Source organism: Anomaloglossus baeobatrachus, chromosome 1, assembly GCF_048569485.1.
Source record: "Anomaloglossus baeobatrachus isolate aAnoBae1 chromosome 1, aAnoBae1.hap1, whole genome shotgun sequence".
In the NCBI taxonomy this organism is placed as follows: Eukaryota; Metazoa; Chordata; class Amphibia; order Anura; family Aromobatidae; genus Anomaloglossus; species Anomaloglossus baeobatrachus.
Genome location: NC_134353.1, coordinates 488,888,611 through 488,910,278, shown reverse-complemented (window position 1 = coordinate 488,910,278; position 21,668 = coordinate 488,888,611). Strand labels below are relative to the sequence as shown.

General features: G+C 41.6%; 1 protein-coding gene across 2 annotated transcripts in view; it reads right to left on the bottom strand.

Annotated features, from left to right (window-relative positions):
• Nucleotides 1–7,813: 7,813 nt before the first annotated feature.
• ANO8 (anoctamin 8) overlaps nt 7,814–21,668 on the bottom strand; it is a 210,786-nt gene continuing 196,931 nt past the window's right edge. For both annotated transcript variants that reach the window (XM_075315516.1, XM_075315525.1), the window contains one exon: nt 7,814–20,724. In XM_075315516.1, the coding sequence (XP_075171631.1) occupies nt 20,077–20,724 (648 nt within the window). In that variant the 3' untranslated portion in view covers nt 7,814–20,076. The remainder of the gene's footprint in view (nt 20,725–21,668) is intronic.

Genomic DNA, 21,668 nt, shown 5'->3' with positions numbered 1-21,668 from the left:
ACCAACACCTTTAAATCCTTTGAACAAATTCAAGCTGAATACGGCATCCCAAGATCTCAATTCTTTAGATACCTTCAGGTTCGCACAGCGATTCAATCTCCTATGCAGAAAATTGGAACGAGGAGGCCGATATCATCACTTCCTATGATAGGCATTCTAAAATCATAGGGACCTTGGGGTCTAATATCGGCTATATATACTTACCTGTTGTCGGTGGGGGTGGAGTCGGGTTCTTTGCCAGCCCAGGACAGATGGAAACTTCTAATTCACTCTCTACAGGGGGAGGAGTGGGAAGAAATACTGGAATCCCCGACTACAGTATCCCCATCGGTTAACAATAAGTTGATTCAGTGCTACATTGTCCATCAGGCATATCTCACACCCACTCGCCTGTTTAATATGGGTCGCTCTCGTACGTCGGAATGCCCACGATGTCATCTCTCAGGCGTAAATTGTATACTTATGATATGGAGCTGCCCAATCATATCCTCGTTCTGGCAGGGAGTGACTTCCCTGTTATCGTTGGTTGTGTCGATTCCTGTTTTGTGCGACCCCCTGGTGTGTCTGTTTGGAGTAACGGAGGAAGAGTCATGGGATTACTACATGAAAATATTTCTTAGGGAGGCCTTGTTTATGGCTAGGAAATTGATAGCTTTGAGATGGATGGGAGGCTCGGATCCAACTGTACGGTCCTGGGTTAAGCTAGTTAATGCAACCATACCCTATGAGCGGGTGGTATATTATAACAGAAAGTGCCAGGAAAAATGTAACAAAATTTGGGGTGCTTGGAATTCCTCACCAGATACACTTACGGAGGCCTAGGGGAGGCCACGCTGATGCTGGTGGTTCCCTTTGGATGTCAGGATGTGGAATACTATCCATCGGTATATTGAAGTATTGCAATGCAATGTGGCTGTTGTTGTTGTTCTTTCTTATTTTCTATCTTGGTTTCAAGATATGATCATACTGATTGATAGAGTTGTTCATGTGCTCAATATAAAATTGATTGTATATGTAAATGATAAGGCATATGGATAATAATACTAATTTGTTTTAGGTGCAGCAGGCATTATGGACACTACATGACTGTTCACTATTATGCTTAGAATATCATTGTCCATGTACCGAGTTACTGTAACATTGCAAATGCCAGCTGTACCATGTATGATACGATGATGTTGTTAATAAAACGAAGTAAACAAAAAAATAAAAAATCAAATGGCGCTCCTTCCCTTACAAGCCTTGCAGTGCGCCAAAACAGTAGATTTCCACCAGATGTGGGGTATTGGCATACACAGGAGAAATTGCACAATAAATTGTATGGTGCATTTTGTCCTTTTACCCTTGTGAAAATTAAAGATTTGAGGTTAAAGCAACATTTTTGTGGTAAAAATGTATTTTTTCATTTTCACAGCTAAATGTTGAAAAATTCTGTGAAGCAACTTAGGGTTCAAGTTGCACACCAAACATCTAGATAAATTCTTTGACAGGGCTGTTTTCCAAAATGGGGTCACTTGTGGGGGAGCTTCACTGTTGAGGCACATCAGGGGCTGTCTAAACGCTAACTATTCCAGCTAATTTTTGATTAAAAAAGTCAAATGGCACTCCTTCCCTTTCGAACCCTGCCAAGCACCCAATCAGTAGGGTGTCAGAGTACTGAGCGGAAAGTGCACAACAAATTGTATGGTGCATTTCCCTTGTTATCCTTGTGAAAATGCAAAATTTGGGGAAAAAAATTATCATTTTTCTGCGAAAAAGTTAAATTTTAATTTTTCACATCCGCATCGCTTTCATTCCTGTGAAGCATCTAAAGGGTTAATAAACGTATTGGATGTGGTTTTGAGACGTTTTAGAGGTGCAGTTTTTAGAACGGTGTCACTTTGGGGTATTTTCTGTCACCTAGACCTCTCAAAGTCATTTCAAATGTGATGTGGTCCCTAAAAAAATTATTTTGTAATTTTTGTTGGAAAAATGAGAAATTGCTGATAAAATTTGAAACCTTCTAATTTTCTAACAAAAAAAATGGTATTTAAAAAATTGCACTGATGCAGTAGGCATGTAGTAAATGTTATTTATTAACTATTTAGTGTGACGTAACTCTCGGGTTTTTTCTCTAAATTTCCGATATTTTCACAAACAAATGCAAAATATATTGCCTTACATTTACCACTATCTTGAAGTACAAAATGTTACTAAAAACATTCTTAGAATCACCGGGATCCGTTGAAGTGTTCCAGATTTATAACATGTCAAAGTGACACTGGTCAGAATTGAAAAAAATTGCCTCGTCATTAAGGTGAAAAGCAGGCTCGGGGGTTAAATAAGGTTTTGTATTTCTTGAAATCATTCGTAAGAATATCCCAATAGTTGTAAACATTTTTTTTTTTAATAAGCGCTGAATGGTTTCATATGTTGATAGGAACATAATCTGGTTACTATTTATGTCATTTTTATTTTTGGGGCCTAATTTCCCTAATCACATCACCAATTTTTTTTAACCCATTCTTTAGGATGTCCGCTCTTTTTAAAGCGATCAAACATTTCCCCTTTGTTTTGGTATATGTTACAGCTACAAATTTGTTTTGTTCTAATAAACTGTCCTTTAATAATCCTTTTAAAGGTTTGTGGAGCATGATAACTATGAACCTAAGTGTATTATTATGGTCTGTTGGTTTAGAAAATAAAGTAGTGCCAAAACTACTATCAGATTTTTTAGAAACTTTAACATTGAAATATTGGGGTCTTTTTTTTAATGAAAATTAGATTAATTTGGGACAAGAGTTAAGAAAATCAATTAAGGATGTTTATTCAGTTTCTTATCAGCCCCAAAGCATAAAAACATCATCCATATAGTGTTTCCAAAATAAAATGTGAACTCCAGTTACAATTAAACAAAAAATTCTCTTAAAATTTAGACATAAATATATTTACGTAACTTGATGCTACTGGTGAGATGTAAAGATACAGCTCTGGTCTCCTGGTCTAACCTCCTGCATGATTATAAGGTCCTAGAAAATTTAGAGCACAGATTACTCACAACTTTCAGAAAAGATTACCGTGGGAAGGGGCAGGACAGCTGAGTTTAGCTGACCCTTTTATCAGCCCTCAACTCATAGCACTGTCAGCTTTGCTTCTTGTCCCTCACCCACACTGTCTGTCTGGAGATGAGTCACACTGTTATGGTCAAAAGTTACTTTGATTGCAATAGATATATGTATGATTACTGACGCAGCTCGGAACAGGTAGAGTGGGGGAAGAGGCAGAGTACAGCTGGAGAAAAGCTGATGGAAGTGTCTGTAATGTGACTAAACCTCAGCTGCACTGATCCTACCAATCTGTGCTGTAATCTTCCAAAACTTTGTAATCAAGCAGGAGGTTAAACCAGGCAATCTGAATTGTATTATTACATGTTACACACTGAAAAACCTGTTATTTTGGCAACGTGCTCTTTTTGTGCCCCCATTGAAAAATGAAATATATCTAATAACATCCACTGGGTTTAGCAAAAATTATTAGGTGCCAAATACTTTAAACTTCAATTGCCATTTCTCAACCAAGGCCTCGAGCTTACACATTTTCCCCTGCAATATTAAAGTGGTTGTACAAGTACTTCTCAGTCAGAATGTTTTTTCCTAGTAAAATAACACCAGTGTGTCAGCACTTGCCCTCTCTCTCACCTCCTCTGGATATCAATCAGGTCCGAAGGAGAGGATAGTGATGAGGCCACTGCAATTGTGTGAAATAATGTCAGACTAGTCCCTGGAGGGTTAATGCCAACACCGCTGGAGGTGAAATAAGTGTTATTATCTCACTAGAGGAAAACAGTGTTTGTCTACTTGGACCACCCCTTAAAATTATCCTCTCTGTTGGAAAGCCATGAATTTTTCATTTGAAAAATTTCTCATGTGAACATGTTCTTACCAGTGTTTAACATTAACCCATGGTAATGTGCCCTGTGAGACAGAGGAATCCCTTGCCTGCAGTGCTTGGGTATCTTGATAATGACATCCTTACATGACAATAGGCAGGGTCCGTGTGATTGCAATATATTTTATGTCAAAAAGAGGATACATATTGTAAAAAAAAATAAAATAAAACTGGAAATCCTTTCTGCTCTCCTCTGTGTGGATCTGGTCCATTTAACGCATGGACCACATTTTCTGCAACTTGTAGGTGTTCTCGCACTTGCCGCATACAATTGGTGATAGAGCACTTTTGGGCTTTCCTCTGCTGTTACTGTTCTTTGTCTTGAAGTATATGTATGAATCATACTCTAACAATTTATCTGTGTGAATTAGATTCTTTAAGCCTAGCAACAATACTTATGTAGTGGAGGCTATGAATAAACTGTTATGCTCTTCCGTTCTAGCAAAGCACATCCATTTTTTGTTTCTTAAAGATTAAATGTCTGGCATGCTATTTGGCAGCCAATAGTTCAATCACTGTGGCATAATAGATCTGTCAAAATCTGTTGGCCTCATTCAGACTTGATTTTTCTACATGCGAGAAAAATGGGCCAATTTTTGGATCATACTTTGATGAGTGTGTTCCGAATGTCAACAGTTTTTCTTATATGTGGAAAAACAATCCATTCTGACATGCTGTGATCTGATTTCTGATTTTTTTACTGACCTTTAGACTTGCTTTGCAGATTTTGATCCAACCGTCGGATGACAATCAGACGTGTCTTTTTGATTTTTTACAAGGTTTGTGAAGATCACGGACATGTGACCTCAGACTATCACAGGTACAAGTGCTATCCTTGAAAAAAACGGATAGCGCTTATATGCAAAAATTGTACCTCTCAATGAGGCATGGTAGTGCATGCTCATCACTACTCATTACGGTAGTGCTCGCTCATCACTACTCATTACGAGTACAGAGCATGGTAGTGATCACTCATCACTACTCGTTACAAGTATCAAGCAACTGACCATGGTAGTGCTTGCTCATTACTACTCGTTACAAGCATCCGAACATGGTAGTGCTCGCTCATCACTGCTCGAAAAGGGTGCTTTACACGCTGCGACAGCACTAGCGATTGATAGCGATGTTGCGATCGATAGCACCCGCCCCCGTCATACGTGCGACATGTGGTGATCGCTGCCGTAGCGAACAATATCGCTGCAGCAGCGTCACACGCACATACCTGTTCAGCGACATCGCTGTTGCTGCCGAACAATGCCTCCTTCAAGGCGGAGGTACGTTCGACGTCACAGCCACGTCATAGCGGCGTCACAAAACGGCCGTCCACCTCCTTCCTTCCTTCTTTTCTGGTGGACGCAGGTAGGATGATGTTAGTCGCTCCTGCGGTGTCAAATACAGCGATGTGTGGTGCCGCAGGAACGACGAACAACCAGCGGCATGCACCACCAACGATATTATGAAAAGGAGCAATGTTTCAACGATCAACGATTTTTGCGATCGTTGATCATCGCTCCTGTCACACGCTGCAATGTCGCTAAAGACGCTGGATGTGCGTCACAAACACCGTGACCCCGACAATATATCGTTAGCGATGTCGCAGCGTGTAAAGCCCCCTTTACAAGTACTGAGCACTAGAGCATGGCAGTGCTCATTCATACCTTACTCGTTACAAGTAACGAGCACCTGAGCATGATTGTGATCGCTTATCACTGCTCGTTACGAGTACTGAGCACCCGAGCATGGTAGTGCTCACTCATACCCTACTTGTTATGAGTACCAAGCACCTGAGAATGGTAGTGCTTGCTCATCACTGCTCATTATGACTACCGAGCACCCGAGCATGATAATGCTTGCTCATCACTAGATCTTGATGAATTGTCTGCCCAAGTGCATTCAGTGGGGCAGACCATTTCTCAGACAACCAGTAATAACCTCAATAACATGTCATGGTGTGTAAATATGTGGCTTTCTGCTCATGGCTTCCATACTAAATTCGGAATATATAGAGATGTTTTTTCATTTTTTTACATGTCTTTAACATGACTATCCATCCTGTAATTTCTATAGCTCCAAAAATTTTCCATCTTATTGCAATTGCAATGTTGATGACTGTATATACAGACTTTAAACATGCCCTCACCACAAACCATGGCAGCATCCGTACAATGGCTCAGCACGGCTGCTTTGCTGTATATAATGCAGAGGCCAGGAAGAAAAACGTTACAAATGGAAGTTTGTTGAAATATAATTTTATTGCATTTCTGCTGATTTTACAAAAATATGAGAAAATAAATTAAAGAAATAAATATCCCCTATCCCAGGCTGTTTCTTTAAAAGAAGTTAAGCTGAGTATGTGTTCAGGGTCTCCACTATGGGAGATGTATAAAGGATATCACGCAAAGCTCTGCAGGCCTATAGTAGAGAAAAGGTTTGTAATCTGATCAACGGTATCTAATGCTTAATTATAAGACCAATGAAAAGGTTAATTCAATGCATTGCTGCAGCAAAAAGAACAATTATGGAACATTTGTAACTTTTCTACTTGATGTCATTAAATCTCATTATTTTCATTAAAATTCTAATTCATCTTTACATGGACATTTACGATTTGAAATGCAGCGCCACCTTGTGTCCAGTCCATACTACTGCACAATTACAAGAAATCGAAAGTACATTGTATCCACACTGAGGCGCTCCACTGCCTTACCTTTCAATGAACTTGCATTTATTATACACGAGACTGATACATTGTGGCAACAACACATTTATATGTTAACATCACCTTGGACCAATGTGTACTAATGACAAGGACATTAGTGTAGATCAATATTGAGAACTAGTCTGCGCACTATGGCTTATTACACACGTTCATTGGGGTCTTCCTTTGACACAACCAAATTTTTCGCAAGACTGGAGGATTTATTAAGCTAAATGTGCCAGAATTCTGGTGCAATTTGTGCCAAACAACAGTCTTTCATGAATTGCACAATTAGTATGCATTTTAGACAAATTCTGCACCCCGATAAGTGGGTGTGGCTTTAATTGCAAGGGGTGTGGCTTAACAAAAAGAGGGGTGGTATTTTGGGACTATGAGCAAAAAACATTGCATTTTTTTAAAAAAAAAATAAATTATTATTATTGAAGCTTCCCGATCCCATCAGGAGGTAGACCTTTAATCTATGACTGATTTTCTCCAGTAGGGATCCTATACTGTTGGAGCTGAGATTTGCTACAGTGATTGAGGCCCAGGTCAGAAGCCTCCAGGCTCAATTATGTATTTTATGGACCGGTAAAAATATAAGTCTTTAAAATGCACACCGGACTCTGGCTGGTATGGACAATAAAATAATCGGGCCACGTTATGAACACTCTAGATTGATTGTTTTTTTTTTAAAATACACATAGGGTCCAGCACTGTTCTTTGTTAAAGAGGACCAACCAGCAGGATTTTCCTATATAAACTAAAGTCACGGCTATACTGGCGCTATCATGCAGATTCTATACATACCTTTAGTTGTGAGAGCGGATGTATACTTTCTGAAATATCGGCAAGTAAAGTTTGTGAAATGCACTGTTATTTGATTGATAGCAGCTACAGAACATCTAATAGATGGGTCGGGTATTCTCACCCCTGTCTGCTTGCCTGTCCTTCCTCCCTCCCTTCTCCCCCTGTAATAACAGAGACAGGAGGTAGGAAGACCAGTCAGGTACACGGGGGTGGGAATAAATAGCAAAACTGGACCCACCTATTAGATATTTAGCAGCTGCTATCAATCAAATAACAGTGTATTTCACAAACTTTACTTGCCAATATTTCAGAAAGTATACATCCGCTCTCACAACTAAAGGTATGTATAGAATCAGCATGATAGTGCCAGTATAGCACTGGCTTTTGCTTATATACGAAAATCCTGGTGGTTGGTACTCTTTAAATACAACACATTTTTTAGTACACAAGGTCACTTAGTGCACAGTTTTACCATAATTTACCTGGGCCAAAATGATAAGCCCAAGTCTAAGTGATATGACTATGAAACACGTTTGACCTTGTTCACATATGCAGATTTGGCATTTCTGTGCAAAAAAAAGAAAGTCTAAAATAAATAATTTGCAGCACATCAGCACACAAACATAGGCCTCATTTGGATGTCAGTGATTTTTCGGGTAAACAAAAGAACCAGACCTAGTATCGTCATTGTTTGGTCAGTGTGTCAGTAATTACCACGAGTATTTCATCAGTGATTTTCACGTATGGAAAAATCCACTACAAAGCTTCTCCTATACATTACAGTGTTAATCATGGACATCATACAGACTGCTCACGGATACAATATCTGTGCTGTCCTTCATTTTCACGGATACATAGAATTATATTGCAATTTTTCATCCAAAGCACTTAAAAAAAAATATCTCCGTGAATTTTTTGGGGAGGACACACGATTAGAGTTGAGCGAGTACCTAACTATTTGTACTCGCCATACTCATAACGACTACTGTCTAATACTCGCGTATTCATTCCGAATAGCATGTGCAATGCAAGTCAATGGGAAAAACTCGCAAAGTAACGAGTAACCTGAATGCTGTACTATTCGTACGAGTAGCAAATAGTGCGGAATTCGAGTTCTTCCCCATTGACTTGCATTGCACATGCTATTCGGAATGAATATGCGAGTATTAGACTAAGTAAAGCGGGTTCGAATAGTTAGGTGCTCGCTCAACTCTACACACAATACAACAAAACAGATGACAGCCCCATAGATTACAATGGGTACATGTTCCATCTGTGACATACGAATGTCTGAATGAGACCTTATGGTTCAACTTCTTGGATACAACTTTAATTGTTTTGATACCTCCACACTTATTGAAGACTAAAAATGGTTCCATGATTTAACAAACGTTTTAAGAGAATTTTACGTTTTAGTAGTAACACGATATTACTTTTTCCTTGCATAGATTCTTTGCTTTTTAATTTAACTCTAAGATTGCATCATAAACTGAAACACAGAGAAGCCTTCCAGGTAAAATGGTGGAGGCATCAGTTATGATATAAGTCAAGCACAATAATAGGTACCTACTACACAAGACAATGGGGGAGGAAATGGCTGCCTTAACAACACATGCCTGCTTACGGGGACTGGTGGAGAAATAGAAGACAGCCATACAGGTCATGTCATAGAAGTTGGTGGTGGGTGGTGATGAATGGACACAACTTAGAAGGTAACAACATAGAAAGCACCAGCTTCAGCTGCCTGACAAGAAACACAGTTCTTCATGAAAAATGCCACAATAGCGCTGCATTACTGCTGACTACCAGGGTCAAATATGGCCCAACTCTTTAGATCCCTACTTAAGCAGGGATTCACTAACCAAAGCAACTTATCAACACAAGGCTAATCAAGTCTATGGTCAAGACTCGAGCTCTATAGTTTCCTCAGTTCCAAGGATTTCACTACTTGTCCCAAGTCCTATGAGAAGTCGGAATTCCTTTTTTCCACTTTGCCCCTTGACATTTTGTGAAAGTTAATAATTTTTCTAAAGAAAAGAATTCAAGAGAAAATAAAAATGTAAACCTAATCTGCACCTAAAAGTAGACCTGATGACTGTCTGTATTATGGTGGAGCTTAGCAGCACACTCCTGGCAATCATTCACCCACATCTACTGCGAAATGGAGAGCTGGTACAGTATCTTTTTTATATGAATTGATTGCTGTTTTTAATTTTTATAAATAGTTTAATATTTAACAGTTGTTTTTAGTCATATTTCACTGTATATACTATGCAGAACGTATTAATTAGCCTTTTGTGCACGTTCTGAATTTTGGGTTTTCTACCCAATACTTCCCTTGCACAGTTTTTCATCACTAGATTGTTTGTATCATAGTATTTTTTGTACATACACATTATTTTGTTTTTTGTGATTAAGAAAAAAAAATGCATTTTCAAAGCATGTAATATATATTTATCGAGATATATTATTCATGAAGGTACAAAAATGTTTAAATTGCTCTCTTTTCAATATTCTTAACTTATATATTGTGTTTGGAATTATTTAAATTCATTATTTTTATAGAAATACTTCTTTATAGCCCCCTTTTTCTCCTAAGTCTCTATACAGAGGCATGCACACTGTTGTGTCCTGGAACAAGATGGATTTGCTTAGGTACGTCATTAAGCTGCCATGTGGCACATGGAGTACACATCCCCAAATTGTTAGGATCAGGTCTACGAGACTATAATCACTGAGCCATGGAAGGCTTATAGGAGTTATCCAATCTGGGACACATAGTCATAAATACCCAATAGATCAGCGGTCGGGAACCTATGGCTCGCAAGCCAGATGTGTCTCTTTTGATGGCTGAAACTGGCCTTGCATACAAATCTTTCAGTTTGTAAGACGCACTTTTTTGCCCAAAACTGGGGAAAAAATGGAGGTGCCTCTTACAAACTGCATATGGCTTACCGGGGCGGCAATGGTGGTGCAGGGTCGGCAATAATGTGGGCTCGTGGTGTGTCACAGCGGCAGGCGCCATTGATCTGTGGGCTGCTTTGAATCTCCCACAGTTGATGAGATCGACTTCAAGAAAATGGCTGCGCATGCACTGCGGCAATTTTCTTGAAGTTAATCTCGTCAACTGCGGGGGATTCAAAGCAGCATGCTGGCAGATCAATGGCACCCGCCGCCGTGACACCCCACGAGCCCACAGCAGTATTGCCGATCCTTCACACACTGACCCTCCTGAGTCGCGACACCCCCTCCTCCGAGCCCGCAGTAAAATCAATGGCACCCGCCACCGTGACATCTCACAGGCCCGCAGCAGTATTGCCGACCCTCTGAACACTGACCGTCCTGAGTCATGACATCCCCTCCTCCGTGCCCGCAGTATTGCCTACCCTACCTCCTGGGACCTTCTGAGCCACTCCACCACCGCCGCTCTCCCCTGGTGAGTATAGCTCTCACAGAATTACATTTTAAAATATGTGGCGTTCATGGCTCTCTCAGCCAAAAAGGTTCCTGACCCTACAATAGATGATAGCCCTATTACTCTTCTCTGGGAATGAAAAGATGTGAATTTTTAGCTTATTTTGCACATACTTACCTAACAAATAACAAAACCGCTTAATGCACTAATGTAAATGCATTTACGTAATAGTACATCAAGTATCCTGACAATGTTGCAGATTAGAACTATTTTTGGGTCAAATGGAAGTTTTTTTCATTTCTGGCTAGCTTAAAAAAGCAATCCTACGTCTGCTTATGGCATCTAGCTTACATTATGATCAATGGGAGGTCCAACCGCTAAGGCTCCTGTTGATCCTCAAGTCCCCCATACAGCTTAGATGGCTGTTGGCCGTAGGATGGAGTGGACGATCTTGCCAGACTCGTCCAAACACAGAAGCGCCCAGTCTGCCAAGCAATTTTGTGAACATACCATAACCGCCCAAATACAAAAGTGAAAAATACAAAGTAGAACTTTCATGTTATTGCTGACACTGCATTGATTTTCCACAATTATACTGCATGGATGAAATCGCCTCGTATTTACATGCATATTTCCACCTGGCTGACAATGGTGTCCAATTAGGACTACATTTTTCATCAGCAGTTTGTTAAAGCCAGATGTTACCAGTGAATGGAACTGTATGAAGACCTAATTATGTTTGCATTTTTAATGTATCTCTTTACTCCCACAGATTGCAATTGTAAAATGAGTGCAGCAGTTTAGAAATATTACCTGCAACTTTATTTTTGTCACAATTTCTTATGGAACAGTAGTGCATAACTGAAGCACCAAGGCTTCACGTGTATAATGGAGCCGCCAATTAGTTCCATCATTTTTCGCACTGCACTTTTTTCTTCCGTTTAATGATATGACAGACACCGTAATGGAAACCTATCGAATAGAATGCCCCTATGGCCAATGCGCTCAGTTTAGTACCATTTTTGTCTGTCATGAGATAGATTCTTTATAGGAGAAATGGGGCTCCAAATCCTAGTGTAAACCCTATATGTAATGGCCTTGTGACCTTTTCAGACTGCAGTAATGCAAAGAGGTCAAAACACCTCTAAGGGTTCTGCTGAACATAGATGAGTATATGGTGCTCTAAGTTTGAATCCGGAAAATGACAAAATGTTTGGGTATCACACTAAAAAGTGGATGTCTGCAATGGGCTAGGTTCACAGTTTCTAGTACAAACCAACAATGAAAACCCTTAGTGATGATCACTCTGAAAAAATGGATTCTAAGGTATGTCCTTAAGGTGCCTGCGTATCCACTTAGTTTTTCAAGCAGAGGACACTTCAGGAAAACTAAAGTGGTATTCTTTGTGAAGCATCTATTTTCTCGCTTTGAAGTGGCTTTACTAAAGGTATCTTTTTTTCCTTATTATCAAAGTGTATTTGCAAAAGCGAGGGTACAATACTTTGAATAGTCTCAACATTTTTGCTCATTGTGGAGTTCCACAAAAAATTTTAACCTTTCAGTACCAATTTCAAGCAGCTCTGTCATGGGCGTACCCAGCGAGGGTCAGGGGGGGGCAGCTTCCCCCCCTAGAAGCAGGGGCATGCACCTTATTTTGACCTGTCTCTGTCAGGTAGCGGGTGCTTCAGACAGCGCGGGTGGTGAGGAGAGGACAGGGCGGCATGGTGCATCGGCACCCGCCACCCACTAGTACCACAGGGCAGGCTGAACGCTGCTCCCGCAGCCGCTCCTAGTAGGGGCTGTAAAATCCTGTCCTCAGTGCATGCCGGCCGCTCGGCACTGCAAATCAGCACAGCGGGGAATGGACTGGAGTGATGACATTGACATCATCACTCTGCGCCCCGTTGTGTCGAGTCCTGCAGTGCAGAGCGGCCAGCACAGTCACAAGCAGGGAAGACTGCTGGGAGTCTGAGCTGCTGCCACAAGTAAAAAAAAATGTAAATATTAAATCAGACAGTCTGGGGAGCTGTTGTATATGATGGGGGCTGAATATGGGAGCCCTATGGGGGGGCCTTATATGAGATTCAGCCCCCCATAGGGCTCCTATCATGTGAGCCCTATGGAGGGGCTGTATATGATATGGGAGCCCTATGAGGGGCTGTATATGACATGGGAGCCCTATAGGGGTGCTGTATATGAGATGAGAGTCCTATGGGGGGCTGTATATGAGATGGGAGTCCTATGGGGGGCTGTATATGAGATGGGAGCCCTATGGGGGGCTGTATATGAGATGTATATTAGAGACAGCTACTGTTGAACGATCTTTTAGTACCCTTCGAAGGGTAAAGACCTGGCTCAGAAGTACAATGGGAGAGGACAGACTGACTGGGTTGTGCTTGATGAGCGTCCATCAGAAATTCTTCAAGGAAAAAAGGTAATAACTAATAAAGCACTGCTATAATTATATTTAATTCTCTTAAAATTTTCGTTTCATTCACCTTTTCCGTTCTAATATTTTACAACCTGAACGACCATGGCTTGCCCCCCCCTAGTTTTGATCCTGGGTACGCCCCATGAGCTTTGTCAAAATGTATGCAGCTGGGGAGGAGCGAGGGAAGGGCAGGGCAAGGCAACCCCTGCCCATTAAATTCATTGAAAGCAGTAGCTTTTTCTATGCTAGAGATGCTACTACAGTCCCTCACTGGAGTAACATTTCTGGCGAAGCACATAGAGATGCACACCACTGATAAAATATGCCAAATTCATTCATTGGCATGCACGTACCACAATGAGGAATGTAAGGGTGTTATTTTTTCCAAATGGTAAAAATTTTTATGTAACCTCCAAAATATCTATGTATGTAAATGTAAAGCTCAAACATATGTCCTAAAAATTTAATATGGGGACTCCGCTCCAATGACAAGAAGTGAGTCCAAAGTCTTATGACAGTTTTGGAACCTCCATGTTCTGAAACACAGAAGACATCTACTGAAAGATATAGAACACCCTTTTTCTGCCACTTTATGTGCCAAATGTTTGGAAATCCATTGCACTGAAGCAGACTTGTAAATTACGATCTATTTTTACCCCACACATTTTTTTTCCAATGCCACTACACCAAAAAAACATAGAAAAATTTGCCAATTTAGGGGAATGCTTCTTTCCATACATACCATAATTCTTCAATATGTCAACTGCCATGCTTACCATAACTTATACACATTTCTATTCATTCCTCTACACATCTCCATCTCAGATTACCAGGGGTTTGAGGGTAAGTTCCTGTATACATCCCATAAAACTATACCTACACCTGAGCTCCCCTGTCACATTATTCTAGGACTACCTTAACCTGGTCCTTTCCATATCCCATGACTTTAGAGACTATGCATATATAACAAACATTAGATAAGTAGGTTGTAAAGAGACACTGAACCCTGACTGGACCACATTGTTCATTATGCCCCAAAAGTTGCCTGTTTCTAAAAGAGTCTACCTGTTGGAGCTATAGAGAGCACTTCGGCCAATTCTGATCAAATGTTTTATGAAATAGGTAATGAAAAACATGGGACAACCGACAGATGATACAACTTTCATGATCATTATGAATAATGTTTTGCTTGTAGAAGGGAAAACCTTCCGCTTCTATACAATGCATAATTTATATGGACTGGAGGTTAGATTCAGTCACCTTTCCCCCCAAAAATGCTTTAAAATACACATTAAGGTGATGTTATTGCTACATTTTCCCTCAGTCATAAAGAGATTCTTCTCATTTACCTTGGTGAGATATATTATTCGTATACCAAGTTTTCTTGGCTCTTTACTTAAAATCAGCCATAGATATGTCTGGCTACTGAGACTCCTATCAGTCTTGAGATTGGGCATCGGTCTTGTTACCTTTTGGTGGTACAATGATGAGTATATACTAAACTACAATGAATGGGTATTGTGGATATCTGTGAATAACCTGATGAATAGGCAGTAAAGAGATTATTAGAGCATAGCGCATGTCAAACATGCAACATATTTGATCCATGGCTACTACCAAGTGAATGGTAGCCCCTCTATTCCAGTGGTTTCATCATCAACACAAAGCATCTCACTGCTAAGATTCTGTCACGTCTCTACCAGAGTCCGCTCCTGCGACTTCTGCTTTGATCACCATGTGCCGCCGTATTTCCGCTGTGAGCAATGCTGATAGGGGAGGAGTCAGTGCTAGTGGCTGGTGGGCGCAGGCTCCGCCCATCCACTAAGCTGGGTTTCCCTGGGGCCTGCAGTATCACTGGCTGACTGTGGTGGCGTGTGTCTTCTAGCTGAAGTTACAACCTTTCAGCTACAGCCTATGAGAAGGCACCACATCCTTCTTATTCCCCCACCTGTCTGCTGGTCGCCACCAGATATAGTCTTGTAGTATACTGCTTGTCTCTGGTTGGCACCCTGCTCCTGAACTTCTGATCCCTGTGTTTTAACTACTCTGCTGACTGACGTATTTTGTACTCCACTCCCATCTCCGGTTTGACCTTGGCTCGGTTTTCTGACTACGATCCTGCTTGCAATTTTTGTTCCATTTTTGTACCTCCTGGTTTTGACCCTGCCTGATGACCACTCTTCTCTGGACTGCAGCTTTCCGTAGGCAGCGATCTCCTGGACCTTTTTGTAATTCCAGATCCCTGTGCAGGGGTTAAAGGGTTCCAGGGTTCTTGGGATTCAGCCGAGTGGGCGGCTAGCTTCTAGCCTGTCCATGACAGCCATCCTGTGGCCGTGGTTTCGGTCAGATGTCACAGATTCCCTCACTTCCCCACGATCAGAAGGCTATCGGATATAGACTATGCCTGTCTATTCTGCTTTATGTGTGTAATAAAGGATGGTTCTCCCCTTGGGAACAACCTCAATGTGAGCGTGAATAAATAATTTGTTAGAAATTTCATGACAACTCCTTAAATGGACGACCAATCATTGCTTGCTAACAACCAGGAGCAAGGCTCGGCTTAATTTCACGATAAAAGCTAGCGCCAAATGTTAGAGAAGCTGTGCCCATGGAATTAATCTGGCTTCTAATTAAATAGGGGTTGCATGGAGAGACAGCACCCTTAAATAATAGAACAACATGGTCTGAGCTCTAGCCTAAAGTCTAACGATATATCGCCGGCGTCACGGATTCTGATGTTAATTGTAAGTATTTTATATATTTTATATTATCTATAAACTAAAAGGTTACAACAGGATTTGACAAAATGGTCATAAGTAAACTGTAATTTATCCTAATATTAGATGTGAAATATGGAAGTAAAAAGCTTTCCTTCAAACATCCATCTTATGCCTACAAAGGAATGGAAACAGAAACCTTAAGACCAAGGTGGTATGTGAACTCCCTTTTAAGGTACGCGCACACTAGCGTATAATCTCTCATGCGAGAGAATCAGAAGGATTGTGTAAACGACACTTAGCTCAAATTATGCTGCGAGCGTGAGCCGAGTGACATTTTATTGTGATCTGATTCTCTCGCATGCGAGAATCGGATCTCAGGTGCAGAGAAGGTGTCTCCATCTTCTCCAATTGTCTGTCTTAGCGTATATCAGCGTGCACATGGACGACCTCAGAGTGCAGTCCAATATTTTGCATTCACTCATTGACTTGAATGAATGCGTGCTGTCCGATATGCACTGTCAATCGCAGCATGCAGCAATTATTTCTCATGCTGATTTGGCATGAGAAAAAAGTGCTGGCCGCCACTACCCCATAGTATAACATTGGAGCTAGTGCTATTCTATATAACATCAAATAGCACTCATCCGAGTTATACACTAGCTATATGTTAGTGTGAGCGTATCCTTGATCTTTGGCAATCCCAGTTTCTATGTCCTATCCCATGGCTATATTCTACTATAAACTCTGAGACATTGACCTACAAAAATGATTGCAGCGTAATATAGTGAGCCCACTAGGATGCACATAGTTCATGTCCTAGGATTAGTGAACTAATACCCACACTCGGGATGATGAACAGTGCAACACACATATGGCTTAAGGTGGTCATACACCTTAGATCAGTGATCCCCCCAACCTTTCTGGCATAGAGAGTCACATTCAGCTTTTAAGCGGACTTTACACGAGACGATAGATTGTGCCATATGTCGTTGGGGTCACGGTTTTCGTGACGCACATCCGGCATACCACACGACGTGGTTTCGTGTGACACCTCCTAGCGACGCAGTATCGCTCACAAATCGTGAGTCGTGTACACGTCGCTAGGTTTCATAAAATTGTTTAATTAAAATGGCGGCGGTAGGTCATCGTTTCCGTGGCATCACACGTTGCTCCGTGTGACACCACGGGAACGATGAACAACAGCTTTACCTGCCTCCCGCGGCACCCGACGGCTTAATGGAAGGAAGGAGGTGGGCGGGATGTTTACATTACGCTCATCTCCGCCCCTCCGCTTCTATTGGCCGCCTGCCGTGTGACGTCACTGTGACGCCGAACGTCCTGCCCACTCCAGGAAGTGGACGTTTGTCGCCCACAGCGAGGTCGTCCAGAAGGTAAGTACGTGTGATGGGGGTTAAACGAGTTTTGTGTGCCATGGGCAACTAATTGCCCGTGACGCAAAAACGACGGGGGCGGGTACGATCGATTGTGCTATCGCACAATCTATTGTCTCGTGTAAAGCAGGCTTTAGAGAGGGTAGGAAACATTCAACTCTGTGAGAGTCGCGAGCCACATTCAGCTCTGAGAAAGGGTCACGAGCCACATTCAGCTCTGAGAAAGTGTTGCGAGCCACATGCAGCTCTGAGGGTCACGAGCCACATTCAGCTCTGAGAGAGGGTCGCGAGCCACATTCAGCTCTAAGAGAGGGTCGCGAGCCACATTCAGCTCTGAGAGAGGGTTGGGAGCCACATTCAGCTCTGAGAAGAGGGTCACAAGCAACATTCAGCTCTAAGAGAGGGTCACAAGCCATATCCAGCTCTGAGAGAGGGTCACAAGCCACATTCAGCTCTAAGAGAGGGTCACAATCCATATCCAGCTTCTATCCACACCCAAGTAATTAATGACAGCCAAAGCTTTTCCACAAAAGTCCCACCAAGGCAGTATAAGAAAACTCAGGGGTTCCCACAATACCTCAGTTCAGTATTCTTGCATTAAGCATTCCCACCACGCTGTCACCTCCAGCTTCAAGGACCACCTCTGACAGGTAGTATCATCCTATCTTCAGCCTACCATATTTAAATTATCTCTAAACCCCCAAGGTCAGTATGTGGGTATCCAGATCTGCTCTTCTGTGTGGGGCTTCTCACACAAGTCCCCACCGGGAGACCTGCTCTTCATAGCTGTTTGATAGACCTGGTGATAATGCAATAAGCTGGCAGACAGCTGTGAGCCACATATCACAGGCCTGCGAGCCACATGTGGCTTCTGAGCCACAGGTTGGGGACCCCTGCCTTAGATAGTGGTCAGGCATCCACCATATATATGCAAGTTATGACTAGGCTGAGCTTGTATGTGTTCTCGAACAATAAATCGCTCCTGGACTACTCTGGCAACAGGTTATTTCTTATGAGAACAAAGATTGGAACATATTGCAATGCAAAATGCTCAACCCTTCTTTCTCTTGACTGCTTTATTTTTGGGAAAGTGGGACCACCCCCATACACATTAGATATTGCATATTTAAAAAGTAATTATAAAGAGCCAATCCAAAACCTCTACTGATGTATGTGACAACAGCAAAACATTAAGGCAAATTGGATGAATGATTAGTGACCTTCCGAGTTGTGTACTTATTCCGTCTTGTGTTGGGAATACAGCATATGCGCCATGTCTATGCCAGCAGGAGCAAAACTCATAGCTCTATTGCTTTAATGACTGTACAAGGCCTGATTGGAAAAGTGCAATGTTTTTTATGCAGTTAGTGCTAAAAAGTAAAGAATAACAGTAGATGATAATGTGACAAGGTCTCTTATAGAAACAAGTAAATAGCCTTAACTTTAACCTACAGATTAATATCTGTGACGTTCATGTACTTGCTGTCCCCTACAGTTTTTTTGCACGTTTCAACGGATAGGCGAACAAATAGGACTTGGACAATGTTGAAGCAGGCCAATAGTGAGGACACCTTGTCTCAACGCCTGCATTACAGATTCTTCCACCCTTAGAAGATGAATACTACAAAGTGCCCCGCTGTTCAGTATGGGACACACTTATGAGCACAAAGCAAGCCCCTTGTTGCAGAACAGAAAAGGAAGTATGAAAAGTGAAACTGCCTCCTTTTTGTAAATGTCGCCAGATGAGTTATACAAGATTTGAATAAATAAAACCGTCACATAACAGAGGAAGAAAGTGCGTTATGGAGGCGCTGTGGACCCCCTTCACTCACTGTATGGTTCTGGTCTTTCACCCATCCTATGACTGTCATATTGTGACATGATAAAACCTTTACATAGAAACTTTACATACTTATGGTTGGCGCATTTCTTTTTTTTTTTTTACTAAAATGTACAAATGGCCTCTAGATCAGCAAATGAGCTACAGAATTGAAAATGGTAGCAGAGGTATTACATAGAGAGATGGAGAGGAGCAGTTGTGGAGACAAGGTCAATCCTCTCCACAGCCAGATTGGCCTGCAATAAGGCACTGCAGGAGAGGATACCAGCTGTAATACCTCTAATGCACCTTCTCCCTTCCATAACTATTGCCATGCAGCAAGTTCTGTCTGATCAGTAGGAAATGTTCGGTAAAGATACACTCTGCGTCATTATACACCTCAGAATTTCACTATTATGGGCTCAGTTTTGTATTGGATATAATATGGTACAGTGTTCGCCATGACATCATAATGATGAGAACACTCAATACGTGTATGAGACGCATCATCATCATCATGGTACACGCAGCATGTCGGAATAATGAAATCCGCTTGTTCAACATGATGTAGGTGTATATGGATACTCAGCATCATAACACAGTACAGAAAGTTCTTATCCAGTAAGGCTGAAATGTATAGCAATACTCAGCATTCCACAATGCAGAACCTTCTGTCACAAGGTGGTACATGTGGCTATAACATATTGCACCAGTGTAGCTCATTATGCAAGATGGCATCTCCAGACCATTGAAATCCTCTCTGATAAGCACTCAGGACATTCTCAGAAGGGTAACCCACCTCTTGCAGTGCTTCCATGCCCTTAGACTGTTAAAGGGCTGGAGGCAGTGATAAGGTCAAAGGAGCTCACTGTTTATGTGCCCTCCCCTGGTCATCAGCATCATCCACAGGCATGTCTTCTGTTACTCCATTTAGCTGAGACTTTCCAGGAACTGTCCCATCTGCTGAGGCTATTACAGCTGTTGCCCCACGAGGCTGCATTGAAATAGGTGCTCCCAAACCATTGCCTCCCATTTGCCCTTCTCCTTTACCAAAGTTAAATAGCTTCCCAGGATGGAAAGGTTTGGTTGGAGAATGGGCTCTCTCTGGAGCTGCCTCTCTACGTGTCTCAGGAGATTTCAAGAATTTGAAACTCAGGAAGCTAGGTATTTTGGTATCTCCCCCAGGAGGAGACTGTGGGGATTTGGCATTGGTCCCTGACAAGAATTTACTTTGCAGGGGTATAATTTGCTTGAGTTTGAGCACATTATTGCTGGCCAGCAGGGAGCTGGGCCTCTTCGGTTTGTCATGAGTGTTCCCTCCTTGGGAACCACATGGCTTAGTTTTACTCGAGTTCTTCTCATGTGTTTGAGAGTCCTGACCAGATCTTCCCTCCTCTCCCCCTCTCTCCCGTTCTTTTCGTGCATGATAATCAGCATGACGTTGTCTCTCTTCTTCCTCTCGCTTCCTGCGCTGCTGCTGCTGATACCGATGCTGGGCCTGACGTTCATGTTTCTGTTAAGAATGAAAGAGATACTCAATGGACTATGTAACACAAGTAAAACAGAGTACAACTATGTATTACTGACAGATAGTCAACAAGTGGTTTTTTTCATCTACTCAGTTTTACAGAAGATATGTGCACTATATTATTTGTAGTTTGTATTCAGACTGTTTTGTGGCTAAGTCAACAAAAATGGGTATGCTATAGACCAGGTGTCTCAAACTCGGCTGGATATATGGGCCACACATAAAAAAATTGAAGAATTTGAGTGGCAGCATTCTTTGCAGAATGTGACATTTTTAGTGATACCATATTTTTTTCTATACATCTTTTTGAACATTTTTCGAGTGTTTTTTATTATTTAAATTGCGTTCATCGGATGGGTTATGGTACAGTTTTATAGCTTGATTAATTACGGATGTGGCAATAATAAATGTGCATTTTTTTTGTTTACTTTAGCGCATAAAACTGCATTTTTGGTGCAAAATATTTTATTATGCTTTATTTTTCTTTTTACATTTTCACAATTTGTTTCCCCCAAATTGGCCCCAAACAGTAGTAGTGTCTTAGCACCATATAGTAATTCTGCCCAATACCTTGTAGTAATGTTCCCATGCAGATGCTTATGTTGTAGTTATATCCCCCATCCTGGTCCTCATTTTGTAGTAATTTCACCATCCTGATCCTCATCTTGTATTAATGTCTTCCATCCTGGTCCCTATCTTGTGGTTATATTCCCATACTGGTCCCCATTCTCATCTTCATTGTGTAGTAATTTCCCCATCCTGGTTCTCATCTTGTAGTATTGTCCCCATCCTAGTCCTCATCTTGTAGTAATGTCCCCCATCATGGTCCCTATCTTGTGGTCATATCCACCATACTGGTCCTGATTCTCATCCTCATTGTGTAGTAATGTTCCCCGTCCTGGTCCCCGTCTTGTAGTAATGTCTCCACC